The sequence below is a fragment of the Amblyraja radiata genome, chromosome 13 (assembly GCF_010909765.2).
Source record: "Amblyraja radiata isolate CabotCenter1 chromosome 13, sAmbRad1.1.pri, whole genome shotgun sequence".
Lineage (NCBI taxonomy): Eukaryota > Metazoa > Chordata > Chondrichthyes > Rajiformes > Rajidae > Amblyraja > Amblyraja radiata.
Genome location: NC_045968.1, coordinates 46482791 through 46505825, shown reverse-complemented (window position 1 = coordinate 46505825; position 23035 = coordinate 46482791). Strand labels below are relative to the sequence as shown.

The following is a 23035-nucleotide window of genomic DNA, read 5'->3' as shown; positions in this document are numbered from 1 at the left end:
TCTGGTCAGTAGAGGTTACAATTTGCAATTTGCAAACGTGGCTGAGAATACGATTAGTTTAGAAAAATATTTTCAGTGCGCAGTTTCTGTTAAAATTCAATCTCCTCTGCGTAAGATATTCCATTCACCTCTGGCTTTGATCTCCCAATGCACAGGGTTAAATTGTGCAAATATGAAATTATATTTTCCTTCAGCTAACGTCTCACATGATACCACTTGCATGATGCAAATGTCCTCTGCTTGACAAGCCAGAGAGGAAAAGCTAGGCAGTAAGCAAGGAAGAAGTTCAGAAAAGACTTGGGAAGGAGGAACACAGATAGAAATCTGTTTCTAGCATATTGCACTCTGCTTGACTCTGTGCCCCCCCCCCCCCCCCCACTTCCCCCTCCCCAATCTTTGCCACATCCCCAATCCTTTCCACTCGTCACTTTATTTTCATGTTTCATGTATTTCGTGTTTTATGACAGTTGGCAGATCTCTCCTGGGATAAATAATGTTCTATTGTATCAATGAGATCCCCAATGAGGGTATCTCATTGAAACATATAAGATTGTTAAGGGCTTGGACACACTAGAGGCAGGAAACATGTTCCCGATGTTGGGGGAGTCCAGAATCAGGGGCCACAGTTTAAGAATAAGGGGTAAGCCATTTAGAGCGGAGACGAGGAATCACTTTTTCTCACAGAGAGTGGTGAGTCTGTGGAATTCTCTGCCTCAGAGGGTGGTGGAGGCAGGTTCACTGGATGCTTTCAAGAGAGAGTTAGACAGGGCTCTTAAAAATAGTGGAGTCAGGGGATATGGGGAGAAGGCAGGAACGGGGTACTGATTGGGGATGATCAGCCATGATCACATTGAATGGCGGTGCTGGCTCGAAGGGCCAAATGGCCTACTCCTGCACCTATTGTCTATTGTATCTTATCTTCTGCTTACCGACGCATGTGGCAAAAGGCATCCCCGTGCCAGTTTAATATAGTAATATCTCTCAGAGAAGTTGTTTTTAAAGTTTTTAGTCTTTATATTGTATTTTGAGACAAAGCAAATTTGCATACATTGAAAATGTAATCGATAAACTTTGCAGTATAGAATCATGCTTATGCCAGATGTCAGGTACCTTTTATACTCTTCCCATTTTCTATCTGGTTGAAGAAGTCCCTTCTCATCTCATTCTGGATGTAAAACCCCTTTCTGTGACTGCTTCTGAACACCACTGCCAGCGAAGCAACAATTCTGCATCTACTGTGTCACGTCTATAATAATTTTATTTGTTACAATGAAATCACCTCTCTTCCTTCTATGCTCAAGAGAGTATAGACTGGGTCTGCTTAACCTGTTCTCATTTGACACTCGCACTCCCTCTCCACCTTCTGCACCCCATTCCATGCCGGGTGTTAACGCTCTATATCACATCTACCCCACCATCAAGTGCACCTGAAGAAGGGTCTCGACCCGAAACGTCACCCATTCCTTCGCTTCAGAGGTGCTGCCTGCCCCGCTGAGTTACTCCAGCTTTTTGTGTCTGTCTTCGCACCTAATACTCCATCCCTTGCCCTCATTTTGGCCATTGTGGTGCTGCTTTGCCGCCTTGCAGACAGAGACTGAAACTGGAGGCACCAATGAAGGTAGTGGTACAGCATTGGTCTGTGGAGACTGAGGGTCTACATCAAGGCTGCCTTCAGACATGTTCAAGAGCACTTCATCCAGCCTGAAGGAGCATATCTTGGGTGTCGCCGGTTTGATGCAGAAATGCCAATGCTTTGACAACTGTTTTCCAATCAAGATAATTAGGGTCGATCCTAACTGAAAACTTGGATGAACAGGGAGATTCACTCTTTGCTAAAGCCCAGATCCAAGGCTTTCAAGAAGAATAATCCTGCATGTAGAAGTATGAAGGCTGTCAGAGATGCCAAAAGGGGCTTCCAAAACAAGCTGGAGGCACAATTTAATCAAGTGGATGCCAGGCGATTATAGTAGAGCCCCGAGCTCCATCATGGGCTACAAACTGGTCGGGGGTGATCTCTGGCAATGAGGCATCTCTTAAAGCCTTTTAAGCCTGTTTTGATTTCCACCTAGGGCCTCCCCCATCCCAAGCTGGCTCTGTTATTTACATCCCAATGCAGAAGTCGTGAAGTTTGGTGAGTTTATTGTCATATGCACAAGTTTAGTGAGGTGAGGTGAGGGACATACAATATAAAACTTGCCTGCAGCACCATCACAGCCACATAGTCCAAGATAAACACACAAAAACATAAATCACATACAAATTGTACATACATTTCACATAGATTCTTCAAAACAGTGACATAACAGATCTGCTTTCACAACAATAAACTCTTGGAAGGAGGCTGGCCCAGATGGAGTCCTGCGAGGGGTTCTGAGATCATGCACCAATCAAATGGCCACAGTTTTCACTGTCATCTTCAATCTCTCTCTTCAACCGGTGACGCAGCAGTAGAGTTGCTGCCTTACAACGCTTGCAGCGCCGGAGACCCGGGTTCGATCCCGACTGCGGGTGCTGTGTGTACGGAGTTTGTACGTTCTCCCCGTGACCGCGTGGGTTTTCTCTGAGATCTTCGGTTTCCTCCCCCACTCCAAAGACATACAGGTTTGTAGGTTAATTGGCTTGGGTTTGTATACTTGGTATAAGTGTAAATTGTCCCTAGTGTGTCTAGGCTTGTGTTAATGTGAGGGGATCGCTGGTCAGTGTGGACTCGATGGGCCGAAGGGCCTGTATCCACGCTATATCTCTAAACTAAACTAAATCAAATTGTCTATTGACCTCATCTGCTTCAAGGAAACCTCCACCATTCCTGTCCCCCAAGAAAGATTAAGTGACCTGTCCTAATGGCAACGCCCAGTAGCTCTAAAATTGACCATAGATACATAAATACATGATACATAGACAATAGGTGCAGGAGGAGGCCATTCGGCCCATTGAGCCACACCGCCATTCAATGTGATCATGGCTGATCATCCACAATCAGTACCTCGTTCCTGCCTTCTCCCCATACCTCTTGATTCCGCTAGCCCTAAGAGCTCTATCTAACTTTTTTTTGAATGCATCCAGTGAATCGGCCTCCACTGCCTTCAGAGGCAGAGACTTCCACAAATTCACCACTCTCACTGTGTGAAAAGATTTTTCCTCATCTCAGTTCTAAATGGCCTTCCCCTTATTCTTAAACTGTGACCCCTGGTTCTGGACTCCCCCAACATCGGGAATATGTTTCCTGCATCTAGCGTGTCCAATCTCTTAATAATATATATGTTTCTATAAGATTCCCTCTCATCCTTCCAAATTCCATAATGAAGTGCTTTGAAAGATTGGTAATGGTCCACATTTGTGCCAGTCTTCTAGACAATCTAGATCGCTTACAATTGGCATACAAGGAAAATAAGTCTACAGGGAATGCCATCTCTCTTGCACTACATTCAGTCCTGGATCACCTTTACGGTAAGAACACCTATGTCAGGATTATATTAATTGACCACAGCACGGCCTTCAAAATCATAACACTGAATAAACTCATCCTTAAATGTCTGGACCTAGATCGTGGAGCCTCGAAATGCAACTTGCTTCTGGACTTCTTGATCAGCAAGCCTCAGTCAGTTAGAATTTGTCACAACGTTTCCTCCACCCTGATCCTCAACATTAGTTAATGTTGACCCTCGACATTAGTTAACTCTTATGGTTGGCTGCTCAGTCATTTGCTCTGCTCCCTTTACACCTACGACTATGAAAGAGATTGAGAACCTAGTGTCCTGATATCAGGATAATAACCGCTCATTTAGAGTCAGCAAGATGAAAGAGTCAATTGTTGACTTAAGGTAGTGAGGAGGTGAACAACACCCTGTCCTCATCAATGGAGCTGATGTGGAGATGGTCAACAGCTTCAAACACCTAGGCATCCATATCACTCCCTTCATAGTGCCGTGGTGATCAAAAAAGTGCATCAGTGCATTGAGGAATCTCTGAAGATTCAGCGTGTCCTATGAACGTCTACAAATACACTACTGAAATAATCTGACAAACTACAGCCCGGTATTGCTCTACTCTTGGCCACCTGAATCTGCAGAGACTGGGGAACACAGCCCAGTCCATTACAGGCTTGTCACTTCCCTCCATCCAGCACATCTTGACAGCATAGGGAAGCTGGAAGTAGCATCAAGGATGCCTGCCACCCTGGCCATTCCCTTTTTGTCTTATACCTTCTGGGAGAAGGTGCAGGAGCTTCAAACCTTGGACATCCTGGCTTAAAAACAGCTTCTTCTACACTGGTATCAGTCTCCTGAGCCAAACCGAGTGGCACAGGTGGAGCAGCGGTAGAGTTGCTGCCTTACAGCACCAGAGACCTGGGTTCGAACCCGACTACGGAGTTTTTCTAAACGGAGTTTGTACGATCTCCCCGTGACCTGCATGGGTTTTCTCCGAGATCTTCGGTTTCCTCCCACACTCCAAAGATGCACACATTTGTAGGTTAATTGGCTTGGTATAAATGTAAATTGTCCCTAGTGTGTGTAGGATAGTGTTAGTGTGTGGGGATCGCTGGTCAGCACAGACTCGGTGGGCCGAAGGGCCTGTTTCCACGCTGTATCTCTAAACTAAAACTAAACAAACATTCCTGAGGTGCTGCCTTCTACTCTACTCTTAACTCTACCTCATACGGTTATTCAATTTTATACTTTAAGATTATTTTACACTACATTGAATTTGCATTGCATACGTGCATCATTCTGCTGTATTGCACTCATTGCTGTAATTATTGTTGCATTTATCATTTCTACATGTATACTGGGGCAAACTGCACTGAGTAAGCATTACAACTCAGCACAGGATAGTGTCTTTCCAAAAAGATTCTCTTTTCTCCTGGTGAGGAAGTATTTGCTCTGTGAACAAAATTACCCAGTGTAAGTTCTTTTATGAATCAAGCTAAATTACCAGCTATCCTCCAAACCTTTGGTGAGAGATATGCAGTGATATTTAGGAATGACTACAGGCATGTCAGGCTGTTCCTAGATCAATCTATGGGCTGGTCTCCTGATTCAAACACCAGTGCCAGATATTTATGAGGTGGAAGAGTTGGAAGCAACAGAATTCGATGTCTAGGTTGATCCCCCAGTTTTATTCGTACTCTACTTTGACATTGCAGTTTCTTAAACTACTGCAATATTGTTTTGGATGTTATCAAGAGTCAATTATAGTGATCTGAGTCTGGAGACATACATGAAATGAATAAAGATGACTGATTTCCCCCCCACAAAGGAGATTAGTAAGCAATGTGAACCTTACAATAATCCGATGACTATTTCAAGATCAGTCCTGCTAATATTAAATTTCAATTACACAATTATTTAATTAATTCACTAACAGATTTTAAATTCCGCATGTTGTTTGGCTCCTTTGAACCAATAAAATTAAATAGTGGAAGAGTTGGGAGTTGGGCCAATGTTATAGCCCTAGTTTAGCTCCAGCTCCCAATGGCAAGTTATACCCTCTGCATTTCATGTTTTGATCTCATAATTTTGAACAATTCTTCGCACTGTGACATTGGTGGGAACCGTCCCAAGCAGACAGGATCTTGGTAAACCATAAAGTCATAGTGATACATTGTGGAAACAGGCCCTTCGGCCCAACTTGCCCATGTCACCCAACATGCCCCATCTGCACTAGTCCTGCTTGCCCAAGCTTGGCCCTTAGCTCTCCTTGGCCCATAAATGGATCCTGTCCATGTACCTATCCAAATGCCTCTTAAATGTTATGTGCCCATGCAAGTGCCCTGTAGGGTAGGGTTGCACAATTTCAAGCACTAACGCAAAATCACATGAGGGAACCTGCATTTTATTCACCTGCTCTTCTGGCTCACGGATAACAATCCAACAGCAACCAGCCATAAAGGAGAAAGTATGCAGTGTGTGCGGGAAGGTGAGGGAGGGAGAGAGGTGGGTAGGGGGAGTGAGGAGAAGGAGGGCAGCAAAACATGCAGAAAACTAATTACGAAAACTTTTAAGGACACTTATCTGATGTGCATCATTGTCACTTTAATCATGGCATCTGTAGGATTTCATTCAGATCAAAGACTTTGACACAGTTTGAAGATTTTCAGTTATTTGCAGACTGGAAGAGATGCAAACGTTCCTGTACATCTGATAATCCCACACAGCAGATCCAACACCTGGAACTGTATACCTCACATGAGCAAGAGATAATTCAGTCTCCAACCAGCAGATTATAAAGCTCATTACACATAACACATACACAAGACAATGTCCCCATTGTGTCTCTGGAAAATGAAACATCGAGATATTGACACAAGTTTGAATTACTCGATAATATAATGGTGGGTGAAATTCCTGATGCATCAGGATTCTATCCCCAGCGAACATAGGTCGACTGCATTCAAGAACAGATGCTTACTTCCCTGGATGGTGACTGGTGTCACCTAGCTCTTCAAAGAAGCCTGCAATCTCCAAAGATGAAAAGACATCACCCCACATAATAGTGGCAACATCTAGAAAATAAATTGACCAGAATCATTCCATGCCAATGTCAGGTTGAGTTTATTATCACAGAGTGAGGTAGATTACAATGGTAATCCTGCTTGTTGGAGCATCACGGGCACATGACTGAAGCAATTCACAAAAACATTAATAATATATATATATATATTACACATAAATACTACAAGAAAAAGACAATGGAAAACAAAAAGACAAGAGTGTAAAACACAATCATAAATCAAGTCCATGGTAGTGCAGAAGGTGGTCCGCATGTTCCGTTGCCGAGGTAGGATTTGGGTTGCGCAGGTGGATTCAAGAACCTGTTGGTTGTAGGAAAGTAGCTGTTCCTGACTTCAGGCTTCTGCACCTCTTGCCCGGCGGTAGCAGCAAGAAGAGGGCATGGAGAATGGAGGTATTTGATGATAGATGCTGCCTTCGTAAGGCACTGCCTCGTGTATATGCTTTCAGTGATGTGGATGGCTGTGCCTGTGATGGAGCGGGCTTAGTCCACCACTCTCTCTGCAGGCTCTTGCATTGCCTATGCCAGGCCACAATTCAACCAGTCAGGATCATTTCTACAGCGCACCTGTAGGAGGATGTTAGAGTATTTAGGTGATATGCCAAATCTCTTTAAATGTCTTAGAAAGTAGAGGCGCCTTTGTGATTGTACTTACATGATGGTCCTAGGACAGGTCATCTATGTTGTTAATGCCGAGTATTTGATGTTGCAGTGTGAACACAGTAGAAATGTGTTTCGTGTAACCATTGTGGCTGCAGTTCATGGGCACAGTAGAATGAATAACAATGGTACTTCATATCTCAGATGGTGTGAAGCTGGCAAACTCACTGGTATGCATTACTATCACAACTTGATCATCGTTAATAGCTAAGTACAGACAAAGAACTGCAAATGCTCGTTTATACCTGAGACAAAAAAAGTGCAGGAGTAACTCAGCGGGTCAGGCAAGATCTCTGGAGAAAAGGGTTGGGTGACATTTCGGTCTGGAACCTTTCAGACTGATTAAGGGTCCCAACCTGACACATCACCCATCCTTTTTATCCAGAGATGCTGCCTGACCCGTTCAGTTACTCCAGCGTTTTGTGTCTATCTTTGTTAATGGCTAGGTGTTAGATTTCTTCTGAAATGGGACATCTTGTCTGTGTGCTTAAGGCATGTATTTGGCAAATAGGAGTGACATATGCTTCATTTAATCTACGTTGAATGTACCGCGAGATAATTAGATACTGCCCAATAAGCATTGAAACGCGATATAGGGACCCTTTAGCTTTCTTTACTTATTGAGGAAGGTGTGATTAGGAGGAGTGTGTTGTTATTTGGGTATAATTGACACATTTATGTTGAAAAATATATATTCATATCATCTTTGTTAAATCATCCTTTCTTAAGTCAACAAAAGAATGAACTTGATATAATCTGCTATATTGGGTTTCCTTGGTGCTGGGCAGCAGTCCAAGTATTTTGGCATGAAAGGAATTACATTAAAACTTCTGGAAAACTCAGATTGTCAGATGATTAAATATTTTGTCCAGCATATAGTAATTTATTATTAGATTATAACAATTTTCATTTGTACTTTTGCTTTGTGTATTTTTTTGTCTTTTTTATCTATTCTCTCTTTCTCAAATTCCTTAACTATATACTGATGTGATACGTTATTGAACCCTCTGGTTGGTGGAGGACCCTCCAAACTGTTGTAAACTCAGCACTATTACAATTTGTGGCCTAAAAGCACAGAAAAGTCCTGGAAAAAGTCTTAACAAAGCAAAATCATGGGATCAGGACACTTGGTCATTTCTTGATATCATTTTAGACTTTAGAGATACAGCGTGGAAACAGGTCCTTCAGCCAACCAAGTCCACGCCGAATAACAATCGCCCCATACACTAGCAGTATCCTACACACTAGGGACAATTTACAGGGTTTACAGATGCCATTTTACCTACAAACTTGCATGTCTTTGGAATGTGGGAGGAAACGGGAGCACCCAGTGAAAACCCACACGGTCACAGGGAGAACGTACAAACTCCATGCAGACAGCACCAGTAGTCAGGATCGAACCTGTTTCTCTGCTGCTGTAAGGCAGCAATTAATTTGACATCCTTGGAAAATCAAGTTGACTGAAGCCGTTTTATGTGATGGTGGGCATTTCAGGATAAAGTCAGTGGATCACCTATTTCGCACTTCTGGCTGAACTTGGTTGGAAATGTTTCATGCCATTCTTTAGCACACATGCAAGGCCCAGTCATTACTGAGGATGGAGATATGCTTGGCGCTTCTCAGAACTTGCAGAGGTTGATCAGGAAGATGCTGTTTTCCAGGTACAGGGAGTTTGGACAAGTGGGAGGCTTTTAAAGTTGAGAATGGGAGAGGGACAACATGTTGTTAGAGTGAAGGGAAAGGCTGGAAGGTTTAGGGAAGATAGACACAAAATGCAGCGAGACAGACAGCATCTCTGGAGAGAAGGAATGTAGAGATAGATAGATAGATAGATATCACCATTGTGGCAAATTCAGGGTATGGCTTTACGGCCTTGAAGCATTTACAGTCAGGCATTAACAGAAATGACAGAGAATGAAGTCTTATCTACAAATAATATCTGGTGATACCATCTCATATGAGAGCACAGCCAATCTGAATCGTTCAAACCATACAATCATACCATAGCCTTCGGAAGGGAATGAACAATTTCATCATGATCTGGGTAACATTATAATAAGCAGCTGATAATGGAGGACCAGGAACTCAGGTGTGGCTGGCATGTAATTTTGTGTTCACTTTTAATAAAAATTTGCTACTTGAAATTCGACTGCTGCAGCTACTTGATTATGAAGCCAACCACTTTGCAAGAGCTCCCAAAATTAATATTTAAGCTGAAAGAAGCAATATTATTGTTTCGTTTTGGGTTTAGCAATCCAGCATGGAAACAGGACTTTCGGCCCACCGAGTTTATGCCAACTAACGATCACCCACACACTAGTCTATCCTACACACTAAGGACAATTTACAGAAGCCAATAACAGAAATTTACAGAACGTATAAACCTGTACCTGTTTGGATTGTGAGAGGAAACCAGAGCACCTGGAGAAAACCTATGCATAGACAGGGAGAATATACAAACTCCGTACAGACAGCACCCATGGTCAGGATCGAACCCGGGTCACTCGGGTTGTAAAGGGCCTGTCCCACGGGCGTTATTTGCGCGTCATTTACGCCATTTCATTTACGCGTCACGATGCACGATGCGACATAGTTCACGCGTTTGTCGTGACACGCACGTGACGTGCGCATGGTATGCATTACGCGCGCATGGCACGTGGTGAGACGTGGTGGCATAGGCAGTGACGCGCGGTCGCGTGCGGCGCCCCAGGATTTTGGCCACCTGCGTGACGTGCAAATGACGCCCAAGTGGAACAGGCGGCAACTCTACCGCAGAGTTTACAGCTAGGCAAGTTGCCGGCTTGTAACCACTCAGTATTCTTTGGATCATGCTGCTTGGCTGTATGTAGAATGCTCCGAAATAATAGGTCTAGCCAAATGTTGGAAGATCACTAAGAAGTAGTAAAAAATAGCTTTGTTTGATAATGCCCCTCAATAGAGCCAGTGTTCGAAGAACTTCTATCATCAGATATTTAGAATACTTTCCACTCTAACTCAATCATATTGACATCAGATTCCATAACATTATGCAACAGAGTCTGAAAGGGCACTTCATAATTGTAAATCGTAATTACAATAAACGTTGACACTTGGTTCCATTTGACTGGAATCAGGGAGCCTTTGTGCATAATGACATATTACCCAGTCATACAGTAGCTCAAGGTTTTCATCACGTAACATTTTTTGTAACGTTTGTTTCTTCCAGGCCTGTGCGTGCAGTGGTAAATCAAACTGTTACTGTGATGGGGTGAAGGGCAACAAGGTAAGCCAACCTGTGACTGCTGAGGTTACAGCTCTTCTGAAATGAAGGTCAAAGACATCCTAATACGTGATCAAAGTTATGCTACTGAACTCAGTAATATCACAAATTACTGCATTAAAGGAACAGATCATGCTTTCAGTGAGAAGAAGATTCTAGCTACTTAAAAATTCATCAAAGTTATTTTTTGTTTATGTCGTATAGGATCCATAAAAGATTACTGTATATCTATTCATTGATTTAAAAAAATCTCTTCATTAGAAAACAAATGTAGCTCACGTAAAATAATGCAGACAACTGCTGAAGAGAGAAACGAGAGAGAAATGGTTATGTGGATATGATATCCATTACGTAAATTAATCCTCAAGATGTGGGAGAAGGCAGGTGCAGCCAGGGGAAATTCAGATGGGCACACGGAGAAGATGCAAACTGCACAGACAGCACTAGAGGGTAGGACGGCTGGAACTGGGAGACGGCAGTACTGACTGCAGTGTCACTGTGCTGCAGACAGTTGGCTGAATGAATACATAAGAGCACAGTTATTCTGCAGGTCCTCTGCGGCTCACACCCTGTACGTTCCCACAGTAACAGGCCTGATTAGAAAAAAGAATTGCTTCAAAGAAAGCACAATTAGTTAGGGACTAATCAAGTTCACAACTGGATGGTAAATATTCATTGCTTCAGTCAGTCTTAGATATAAAATATTGCTGTTTAGGAGAAGAATAGTTCACATGTTTCTATGTCCTGAACTCGCACAATGTAAGTTACACACAATTAACCTGCTGAATGTTTTCAGTTGGATTAAAACTTGCTTTTTCTCTCAAAAATATATGTTTTATAGTTAAAATGAAAATTATCCTGAACTGAATTTTCAAATCAGGTGTGTGTGTGTGCGTGTGCGTGTGCGTGTGCGTGTGCGTGTGCGTGTGCGTGTGCGTGTGCGTGTGCGTGTGCGTGTGCGTGTGTGTGTGTGTGCGCGTGTGTGTTTGTGTGCGTGCGTGCGTGCGTGCGCGTGCGCGTGTGTGCGTGTGTGTGTTTACTTAATTCAAGCCTGCTAAATCGCACTTCTACTCAGGATAACTTTTATAAATATCTGGAATGGCACACAACTTGTCCATGCCGACTGAGGTGCCCCATCTAAGCAGCTTCCATTTGCATGCATGTGCCCCATATCCTGTCCAAATGTCTTTTAAATATCGTTCTTGAACCTGCCTTAACTACTTCCACTTAGTTAGTCTTCATTTAACTTATCAGGACTTCCTCAAGTCTTAATAACTTCTTCCATTTCCTTTCAGGGTGAAAGAGGGTTACCTGGTTTCCTGGGCCAACCTGGGTTTCCAGGGTTTCCTGGTACAGAGGGTCCACAAGGCCCAGAAGGTCACCAGGTAGGACAATTGCACCAGTTCCAAGGAAGGAGCACAGTAACAAAATGTGTTATCATTGAGAATTGCATCAACAAACAGCAGTTATACTTCATTTACTTCTAAGTGAGAATGCAATTTTCCAACGTTCTTAATGGAGAGAATGAACAGGCGACATTTGTTTAGCATTATCATAATTAATTAATCAAAGCTAAACAAGCCTGACCCGAAATATCACTTCTCCAGGGATGCTTCCTGACCCACTGAGTTACTCCAGCATTTTCTGTCTTTCCTTGGTAAACCAGCATCTGCAGTTCCTCGTTTCTAAAGCAAAACAAGTACTGTGAGTTTCTTACACTTGTTGATCCTCATAGATTAGCAGCAATTTCTTATGTTGCTTTTGGTGTATTGTGTGTGAATGATAAATTCATATACAGTTACTGAGGTAATTTGAAGCCTGTTCTTCATGTAGAAAGGCATTGGAGGTGACTGTGGATGAGAGAATTCACTCTAGCTCCAACCTTTATTGGGAACTGAGACATCGAAGCAAACCCTTGTTCCCTTGTAGAAATGGAAATTATTCCATGGCAATCTTCTGGTGAAACTAGCTTCTGTTATTAACTACACACGGTTCGTGGGCAGATTACTTGGCATTTAATAGCTGTAATTAATGACTGCAACCAGAAATTAAAGCTGATAGTAAGATATTAAACATGTGAAACATTATCTCAGCTGCTCACTTCTAGATCAGACAAGGAGTGACCACTTTGGCAATTTAAATATGTAAAGGTAGTCAGCAACCACTGATAGAAACAAAAAATAAAGTGCTGGAGAAACTCGGTGGGTCAGGCAGCATCTGTGGGCGAAATGGCCAAATGTTGCCCATTCATTTCCCTCCACAGGTGCTGCCTGACCCTTGAGTTCATCCAACACTTAGGTTTTTCCTCAAGATTTCAGTATCTGCACCAACCCTGACCCAGCACTGATCCTTGTAGTGCACCACTGGCCACATGCCTCCAATCAGAAAAACAACGCTCCACAACTACTGTGTACGAAGGGACTGTAGATGCTGGTTGTAGCCAAATATAGACACAATAGCTGGAGTAAGAGCGGGTCAGGCAGCATCTCTGGAGAAAAGCACGTCCACAATTACCCTTTGACTCCTTCTTCTAAACCAATTTGGAATCTAATTGTCTAGCTCATCTTGGATTCTATGCAATCTAAACTTCTGGACAAGCCTACCATGTGGGATCTTGTCAAAAGCCTTGCTAAAGACCATATAGACAACATCCACTGCCACGCCCTCATAATTTCCGTTGATAGCCTCCTCAAAAAACTCTCTCACATTTGTGAGACATGATTTCCCATGCACAAAGCCAAGTTGACTGCCCCTGATCGGTCCATGCCTATCCAAATGCTGGTAGTTCCTATCCCTGAGAATCCCCCCGAACAACCTATCCACCACTGATGAAAGGGCTCACTGGCATGTAGTTCCCTGGTTTATCCTTGCTGCCCTTCTTAAATAACGATACAACATTAGCCACCCTCCAGTCTTCCATAACTTCACCTCCGACTAATATCCCGGAAGATCCTTCTGTAATTTCTGTCCTAGTTTCCCGCAATGGAGATTGACCCTCTCCAAAGTTTCCGTAATGGGGCAACCAGCACCGTACACAATACTTCAAATGTGGCCTAACCAAAGTTTTATGGTGCTTTGGTGTATAGGAAAGAAATGCAGATGCTGGTTTAAATCGAAGGTAGACATAAAATGTTGGAATAACTCCTCGGGACAGGCAGCATCACTAGAGAGAAGGAATGGGTGACGTTTCAGTTCGAAACCCTTCTTCAGACTGATGTCAGGGGAGTGGGTGGGACAAAGATAGAATGTAGTCAGAGACAGTAAGACTGGTGGGAGAACTGGGAAGGGGGAGGGGATGCAGGGAGAGGGAAAGCAAGGGCTATTTGAAGTTAGAGAAGTCAATGTTCATACCGCTGGGGTGTAGGCTACCCAAGCGAAATATGAGGTGCTGTTCCTCCAATTAGCGCTGGGCCTCACTCTGACAATGGAGGCGGCCCAGGACAGAAAGGTCAGATTGGGAATGGGAGGGAGAGTTAAAGAGCTGAGCCACCAGGAGATCAGGTAGGTTAATGCGGACTGAGCGGAGGTGTTCTGCGAAACGATCGCCGAGCCTGCGCTTGGTCTCGCCAATGTACAGAAGTTGACACCTGGAACAGAGGATATAGTAGATGAGGTTGGAGGAGGTGCAAGTGAACCTTACCTGAAAAGACTGGCAGGGTCCTTGGATGGAGTTAAGGGGAGAGGTAAAGGGACAGATGTTGCATCCCTTGCGATTGCAGTGGAAAGTACTTGGGGAGGGGGTGGTTTGTGTGGGAAGGGACGAGTTGACCAGGGAGTTGCAGAGGGAACGGTCTCTGCGGAAAGCAGAAAGGGGTGGAGCTGGGAAGATGTGGCCAGTAGTGGGATCCCATTGGAGGTGGCAAAAGAGTTGGAGGATTATATGCTGTATGCGACGGCTGATGGGGTGGAAGGTGAGAACAAGGGGGATTCTGTCCTTGTTACGAATGGGGGAAGGGGGAGCTAGAGCGGAGTTGCGGATATCGAGGAGACCACAGTGAGAGCCTCATCGATAATGGAAGAGGGGAACCCCCGTTTCCTAAAGATTGAGGACATCTCCGATGATCTAGTATGGAAACCCTCATCCTGGGCGCAGATGCGGCTTAGACGGAGGAATTGGGAGTAAAGGATAAAGTCTTTCATGGTGCTTTTATGATGCTTCAACGTGACTTCCTGACTCAATGCCCTGATGGACAAAGTCAAGAATACCATAAGTCATCTTTGCTACTCTATGTGCTTGCGTGGCTATTTTCTCTGAGCTGGGGGAATATTATTTGGGGAAAATGTAAAATTCACCCGTTTAATAGGGAAAAATAAAAGTAGTACACATTTTGTAAATGTGGTGAGATTGCAGAGCCGCAGTGAGACTCTGAGATGCAGAGAGATCTGGCTTCCCGCTGTGCAGGTACCGTACATTATTGGATAAATTAACAGAAGCACAGGCTCAAGGGCCCGAATAGCTGCCACTCCTGCTGATAGTGTGTACAAAAATTGAGCAAAAGAGAGAAAACATGAAGTAAATGGTAGGTGTGTCAATCAATTCACATTCAATCAGTGCTGCAATGAAAGATATACCTCAACCAATGCAAATGCCAAACAATTGTATTTAAATTAATTGGCTTTAGACCAATACTTTAAAGAAAAAATGATGTGCTACCTACTGTTAAACTTCTTTTGTACATGGTGTTACTAAACTTTGTTTAAATAGGTTTGTTATCAGTTCAGTGAAGGTTCTGATAGTGATTCTTCTCATTGTCAAAACTGAACGTGTTAAACTTACACTTCATATTAATATTGTTCATGTCAACAGGGGGACGGTGGATTCCCCGGATTTCCAGGAATAAAAGGCTCAAGGGTAAGTGTTTCTATATCTCGCAAATGGAACGTCAAAATGCAACTCTGTTAGCAAACAGCTGTTGGAGTGATTCCACTGTGCTTTTTCCCTGACATTTCCTCAATGTCAGTGTTCCAAGAAACTTCTGTAAGGAACCCTTGGTTTCCATGAACTTGATTTCACATTCAGTGCTCATTATCTTGCAAGGCAATTGGAGAAAATAAAAATTAAAAATTAAAATAAATAAATAAATAAATGATAAGAATTTTTAAAAATTTAAAAAGTGAAGAATCTTCCATGCTTTATTACCAGTTTTGGATATGTCACATATACTTTGAAAATCAGCACAAATTTTCTCTTAATAAAAAAAATGGAGTCCTAGTGTTTAGTTGAATTTTGGCCCATCGAGTTCACACCGACCAGCCATCCTCGCACATTAACATTATCCTACACATATTAGGGACAATTTACACTTATACCAAGCCAATTTACCTACAAACCTGTGTGTCTTTGGAATGTTGGAGGAAACCAAAGATGTTGGAAAAAAACCCACATAGTCACGGGGAGAACGTACAAACTCATTACAGACAGGACCTATAGTTGGGATCGAACCCGGGTCTCTGGTGCTGCAAGCGCTGTAAAACCACCGTCCCATTTTCACGACCTAATTGGCGACCTCTGCCGAGATTGCCCTTGACTCATACTCGCAGCAAGGTCGCCACGAGGTCGTAGGAGGTTGTAGGTCACTCTTCCTCATTCTCGTGAGTGGTCTCCGCGTTCTCGTGGCCTCAAGTAGGTCGCGGAGTTTTTTCCAGCTTGTTAAAAAATGTCCACGAGTGAAAAAAAGGTTGGCATGGAAAAAATTGATACTTTTTACTCATAGGTAGGTCGTAGGTAGCTCGTAGTAGGTTGTGATGGTAGTCGTAGATAGTCGTAGATAGTTGTAGGTGGTTGTAGGTAGTCGTATGTGATCATTTCCACTCGTAGCTAGTCATAGTTGGTCTTAGGTGTAGAAGACTAAGGTCGAGGGGGGTCGTAGGAGGTCGTAGACATAGTCATAGGAGGTCATAGACATAGTCGTAGGAGGTCTTTTACTTCGGCGAGTCAACACGACCTTGACATTTTTTTCAACTCGTCTAGGGTCTTCTAAACTCGTGGATTAGGTCGTCCAAGTTGGACAGCCCCTTAAGGCAGCAATTCTTCCACTGTGCCACCGTGCCGCCCATCCTTACATCCTTATACTGTACATGAGTTTGTACTGATTGTCTCTGGATCAGTCTAAAAGAGACAACCTCAGGGTAACTGATGGACACCCACAGATAACCTATTAAAGATCCTTTAAAGTTATACCAGAGAATATTAATGAGAGATGCTCATCAAACAAGAGTGGTTTCATTTGAATTAAACAAGTCAAGAATGTTTTAATTGTCATGTGTACAAAAATGGACCAATGAAATTCTTACTTGCATCTGCACAGCTCTATACCCTACTGCCAACACACCATCTTATCTCAATGGAATGTTTTCAGGGGATCCTGTTTATTGATTGTTAATCATTTTTTGGACATTAAGATGGCTGAGTTGCAATTTTCTTACCCACATTACATCACTCAACTGTGTAACTCAGAAGATAAAGTTATGTTTCTACCTATGTTCTAGTCATTGAACAGTAAGTGCAGATCAAACAAATTATTAAGTAAAAATCCAATGGTTTCAGCAACTGAATCCAGTCTGAGAAGCCAACTTTAACCAGAAGAGTGTCTGAAAAAGACTTGAACGTCTTAATGTTAAAGGGCCTGTCCCACTTGGCGATTTTTTTGGCGACTGCCGGCATCATTGACTGTTGTATCAGGTCACCGAAAATGTCGCGGCGGTGACGCAGCGTGATGACATATTGACGTGTTTCGCAACATTTTTTATGTCGCCAAAAAAAATTGTCAAGTGGGACAGGCCCTTTAATCCTACGTTGGGCGAGACACAAGAAGAAAGAAGAAAGTTGTACCCGACTGAGAAAGATGCTTTATTTTAACAGCTTGGGATTCCTCAGCCAAAGAAAATTCACAAGAAACGAATAATTAAACCTGGCATATCTCTGGGTAATTAATGCACCAGTGAATGTAAATAGCAAGCAGTTTCTGAGCAAAGGAGGATCAAACTGTGAAGGTTCAACAGCATTTACTTCAGATTGTTGTGGGATGACCAGTATAGACAATCTCAGACAGCTCTGACTTTAAGACTGTACCCATGACTGGCTGACCATTTTAAATTAAATGTAATGACCTTGTTTGGACTGAAATCCTACAGAAGCGAATTAGTATTTCCATAATATTGAGATGTGATTTCATTTCTATGAGTGTAGAACTGAGTGCCATGAGTGGCTAAAGGGATCAGGGGGTATGGAGAGAAGGCAGGTACAGGATACTGAGTTGGATGATCAGCCATGATCATATTGAATGGCGGTGCAGGCTCGAAGGGCCGAATGGCCTACTCCTGCACCTATTTTCTATGTTTCTATGTTTCTATGATAAATATTTGTTCCAGATCGTCTTTATATGTAATCGCAGTACACCGTGGATGGAGCTCCTTCTGTGATGTTGCTGCAACTGTTTCACTTTCTAACTCTGTTTTCTTTCACTTTCACAGGGGCTTCCTGGTTTACCAGGACATCCAGGAAATCCCGGCTTTCCAGTAAGTTAAACCAAGGCAGATTATTTCCTTGCACATAAAATTCAACACGGATAACCAAGTTTTCACTCATTGTCGGACACTCACAATCTACAGCTTGGAATACGTAAAGGGAAAGTATCAAAACAGTACCATGAGGTGGGATAACAATTCTCCCTTAAAGGGCCTGTCTCAATTAGGCTATTTTTTAGGCGACCACAGGCGACTAGGCTGTCCCCACATGATCGCCGGGGCGTCGTCTGTATGGTCATGAGTAGTCTCCTCAGTTGCTAAAAGAGTCGTGGCGTCTTTCTGGTCACTGCTGGATTTTCAACATTTTCAAACATTTTCGGCGACAGTGGGTTGATGCCAAAGAGCGTGGCTTGATTTCTCATGGCGTACGTGCTGTCGTAGGTTGTCGCCAGGTGACAATGTTGTTGTAGACATTGCCGTAGACATTGTCGTAGGGGGGGTCCAGTCACCAGTTTTTTGTCGACCTGCTACGACTATGACAGTCACCTAAAAAAATCACCTAAGTGGGACAGGCCCTTAACCTTCATTCAAAGTTACATTGGATGATATCCCAAAGGGGTTTAAAGCTAATCAAGCAAATGTGAAGTATAGTTACTCTTGACACGTGGGAATCAATTATGTGTGTAACAAGATCCGAGATCACCAGCTGTGCCATTGTGCATTGGCAGCTAATCTCCCTCAGTGCTTGAGGTCTGCACCATCAATGAGCTTTGCAGTTGCTGGGCATTGCTCTAGTGTTGCCTCACTCTGTTACATAAGAAAAAATATGGCTCCTTCCCCAGGGTATCCACTTCACCTCATGCACACTTGGGTTATACTTCACATTATTTTTCACCAATTGACAAAGCCCCGTTGCACCCAAATTGTTCTCACTTCACCCACAAGAGTTGGAATAGAACGTAAAAAACACTTAAAAGGAGGGAAAGTGTTTGTGTTGAGCAGATCAATGAGGGTGATACCAGAACAAAAGTGAGTGCAATTGATTCCTGATAATCTTGTATTCCAGCTGTAACATAACTCCTGTTCCCGAACCACCAGGACCTGTGCCTGTTCTGAAGGCCACAGGCTGTCTGGGATTGGTAGAGATAGATACTTAATCGCCGGCAGTGAACCGATGGGCCTAGTTCCATGCTGCAGTCCATTCACGACCATAGTTTTAGTTTTTAGGTTTAGTTTTAGAGATGCAACATAGAAACACAGAGTCCACGCCGACCATCGATCACCTGTACACACTGGTTCTATGTTATCCTACTTCCTCATCCACAGTACATATTAGGGGCCATTTACGGAGACCAATTAACCTACAAGCCCGCACGTCTTTGGGATGTGGGAGGAAACCTGAGCACCTGCAGGAAACCCACACAGTCACAGGGAAAACGTGCAAACTCCCACACAGGCAGCATACAAGGTCAGGATTGAACTCAGGTCTCTGTCTGTGTGACCTGCTGCACCACCATCCAGATTCCCTGCATGAGACTGACCTTGGTGATGTATCGTTTTGTATCATGTGCTGTCTGCTGGCAGCCAGGCACAGACTGAGCTCATTCTTTTCACCATGGCTATACCACCATCACAGATTGCACTCTCGTCAGTCCGCCATGGATTTTATGATGCAGAGCTACAAGAACTGTGTGCAGCCAATCCTTGCATCAGTGGGCAACTTGCACACCATATTGCACGCTGATTTTTTTAAATTGACCCTTGCATACCTTGCATTGCCTCTTTGCCATTACATTAACATAATCTGTGATGATCATCTCAAATTCACTGCTGAAGGTAGAAGGTGTCTTACTACTCATCAGTAAGTATTTACCATACATTCCAACCTCTGAAGTAGGGTCCCGACTCGAAATGCCACCTATCCGTCCCCTCCAGAGATGCTGCCTGACCCACTGAATTACTCCAGAACTTTGATTTTTGCTCAAGATTCCAGCAGCTTCTCAGAATCCTCGATTCTCTACTTTTCTCTCCTCCAGGGTATCCATGGAAAGGATGGGCCTCTTGGTGTTAGAGGCGCACCAGGGTGCAATGGCACAAAGGTAAGCCTAGCTTGAAAATAACTATTTGAGAAAAAAAAGGCAAGTATTTGAGTGAAGTTATGAGATGCATTGCTTATCATGAGTTGATCTGAATCTCCTTTGAAATTCACTGTTGATTGGATAGACCTGAAAGAGCCAAAGAAGTCAAGAGTATCTAATTGTCATCTGCATTGAGCCCGGATCAATGAAATACTGACTTTAAAGCTACATTACTTGGAACAACTCAATAGATAAACATGCAATAATTGATCAGATATACTAGATAGACCAAACCATGCAAACCAAAGTATATAATGCAACCTCATGTGGACTCCATAGTAGTTTGGTACCAAAGGTCATGGTTTTGAGTTGTGCAAGGTGGTTCAGGAGCCTGATAGTTGATGGGAAGAAGCTGATTTTAAATCTGGAGGTCACATTTCTCAGGCTTCTGAACCTTCTTCCCGATGATAACAGCAATGTACGAGTATGACCAGGGTGATGTGGGTCTTTGATGATAATAGCTGCCTTCTTGTGGCACAGCTTGCTGTAGATCGCCTTCAGTGATGGGGAAGTCAATGCCGTGATGGTCCTGGTAATGTCCACCACTTTCTGCAGCCTCCTTTGCTCTTGGGCGTTCGAGTTACTGAACAATTCCAAACCATTCCAGCCTTACTGAGTGCACGCCACCAATGCATTTTCTACTTTTACAGGGTAATCCGGGTCTTCCAGGAATTTCTAGGTCAGACGGACATCAAGGAATTCAGGTGCGTATTTCCAAATGAATAGTGAGAACAAATTTGCTCACCTTGGTTGCTCTCACTTTCTAAAGTGAACCAGGTTTCTTCTCTGCAGACAACATAGGATAATGCAAAATCAGTGAATTATTGCAGCACAGAATAGAGGCCATTCAGCCCCTCCATTCTATACTAACAACCTCGTCTGTCCCATTCTCTTGGCCTTGCTAATTGTTTGCTGTCGTTCTATTCACTTGCCTTCAGACGATGCTGATTGATTCTGTTTCCACCACCCCCATAGGCAGTGAATTCTAAGTCATAGTCATGGTACTCTCTGCTTTGCTCCCCCTGTAGCTTGTGACCATAGTTTCAGCCTTTGTCTCATCCTTCTCTTAAACCATCCACAAACGGCTTCTCCCAAACTATCCTAATGGGGCTGTCCCACCGTATGAGCTAATTCAAGAGTTCTCCCGAGTTTCCCCTGATGTGAACTCGGAGAATTACGGTAATAGCCACTCGTAGGTACTCGGGGCTCTCGTGGACATTTTTCAACATGTTGAAAAATCTTCACGAGTCTTCCCGAGCTTACCGCGTTTCCCGAGTACCTGCCGTTAGCGTTACGAGCCACTAAGAGACGTCCCGAGCTCTGACGTACCACTATGTACATTCTACGTGCTTACCACGAGTTTTTGGGTTTTTTTAAACTCGGGAAAGCTCTTGAATTAGCTCGTACAGTGGGACAGGCCCTTAATTGTCATGATCTTGCACATTTCTACCAAAGCTCCCCTCAATGCTCTTTGCTCCAAGGTGGACAGCCCTGGCACCCTCAGTTCTGGCCTTCTAGTGTGTTGTAGAAGGAGTAGACAGAGGGCTCTCCATCAGGCCATTGGGTTTTGGATAGTCTGACATGCCCCTTAAAGTGCTACCATTCTGATTGCAGAAAGGTGATCTGGGTGATATTTAGACTAGGTGATGCCAGATCAGAAGCCTGAGTTCAATCTCTCCTAATTCTTATATCAATTTCCTTCAGAGGCAATTAAAATAGGGAGAGGGGTAAAGCAACCTGTTCACTCATCATTCTCCATTTTGCACTACTGCACAGTCAAAATCACTCTCAAACACTTCTAACCAAGCAAGATCTATGGAAGTAAACCCTCGTTTTTACGGACCTCTTTATAACGGATTTGGGTTATAACGGACGGACCTGCCGATGCCATCCCCTGCCTGCATCGCCTCCCCACTGCTTCTAGCAGGGCCTACTATCGCCGGCCCACACAGCTTCCTTGGCTGCTTCCAGGCTGTGCCTTCTGCCGCCACCTCCGTCCCTTACCTGCACTCCGTCCACCCGCGACAAATGACCAATGACTCCACCAATTCTCACCTCTCACCCGGCCTCCAGCAGGCCAGGGCCGTCAACTCACCTGGATTCCAGGCCCAGTTCCAGGCCGAGAAGAAGGGTCACAAACCGTAACGTCACCTATCCATGTTTTTCAGAGGCTGCCTGACCTGTTGAGTTATTTCAGCACGTTTGTGTCCTTTTGTGTATTAATGAGCATCAGCAGTTGTTTGTTTCTACTGCTTATACAATGATAATTCCTTCCTCGGTTTTTGTGGACAATCAGCAATAACAGACACCATTCCTACCCGCACCCTATGGTCTGTTATAACAAGTTTCTACTGTTACTATTTACAACTGGATTTGGGAGAGCGATACATGCAAGATAATATTGTCTGTACTTTCATGCACTGACTGATAGTTGACATTAACAACATTCTGTAACAATGAAATGTGGATACAGTTTATCGACCTTCAAAAGGTTGCATCGCAGCCTGAATCTTACTGAACTGTTCAAAGGATTTTCAGCTTTATCTGTTAAAACTTGACATACTCCTCTAATTATTTTTTTAACAGGGACCTCCAGGGTTTCCAGGTCAAAAGGTATGTTAAAAATTATAAAGACTGTAGATCATGGAAATCTGAAATAAAAGCGGAAAACACTAAAAAGAAAACACAGTCAGCATCTGTGGAAAGAGAAAGAGAGTTATTATTTCAGGTCAAAGACCCTTTGTCAGAACTGGAAAGAGACAAAATAGATTACGTTTAATTTGCAGAGAAAGTGAGGAAGAGATGGATAGGACAAGGGAAGGCTCGGATTGGTAAAGATTCATAATAAAAAGCAAGGTGTGAAAGGGCAGGCGCAACAAGACCCTCGGTGCCAATGCCAAAAGGGAAAGTGAGCTATTGTCACAGATGGATAACTCACAGTAGAATGGCCCAAAGGGAGTTACTTAAATTGTGAAATTTGATTTGTGTGTGAAGCCTGCTA

General features: G+C 43.5%; 1 protein-coding gene across 1 annotated transcript in view; it reads left to right on the top strand.

Moving 5' to 3' along the window:
* Positions 1 to 23035, top strand: part of col4a3 (collagen type IV alpha 3 chain) — a 154155-nt gene that overhangs the window by 29492 nt on the left and 101628 nt on the right. The window contains exons 2-8 of the mRNA XM_033031982.1: positions 10376 to 10432; positions 11725 to 11814; positions 15237 to 15281; positions 17903 to 17947; positions 19933 to 19995; positions 20685 to 20738; positions 22621 to 22647. Coding sequence (XP_032887873.1) covers positions 10376 to 10432; positions 11725 to 11814; positions 15237 to 15281; positions 17903 to 17947; positions 19933 to 19995; positions 20685 to 20738; positions 22621 to 22647 — 381 coding nt within the window. The remainder of the gene's footprint in view (positions 1 to 10375; positions 10433 to 11724; positions 11815 to 15236; positions 15282 to 17902; positions 17948 to 19932; positions 19996 to 20684; positions 20739 to 22620; positions 22648 to 23035) is intronic.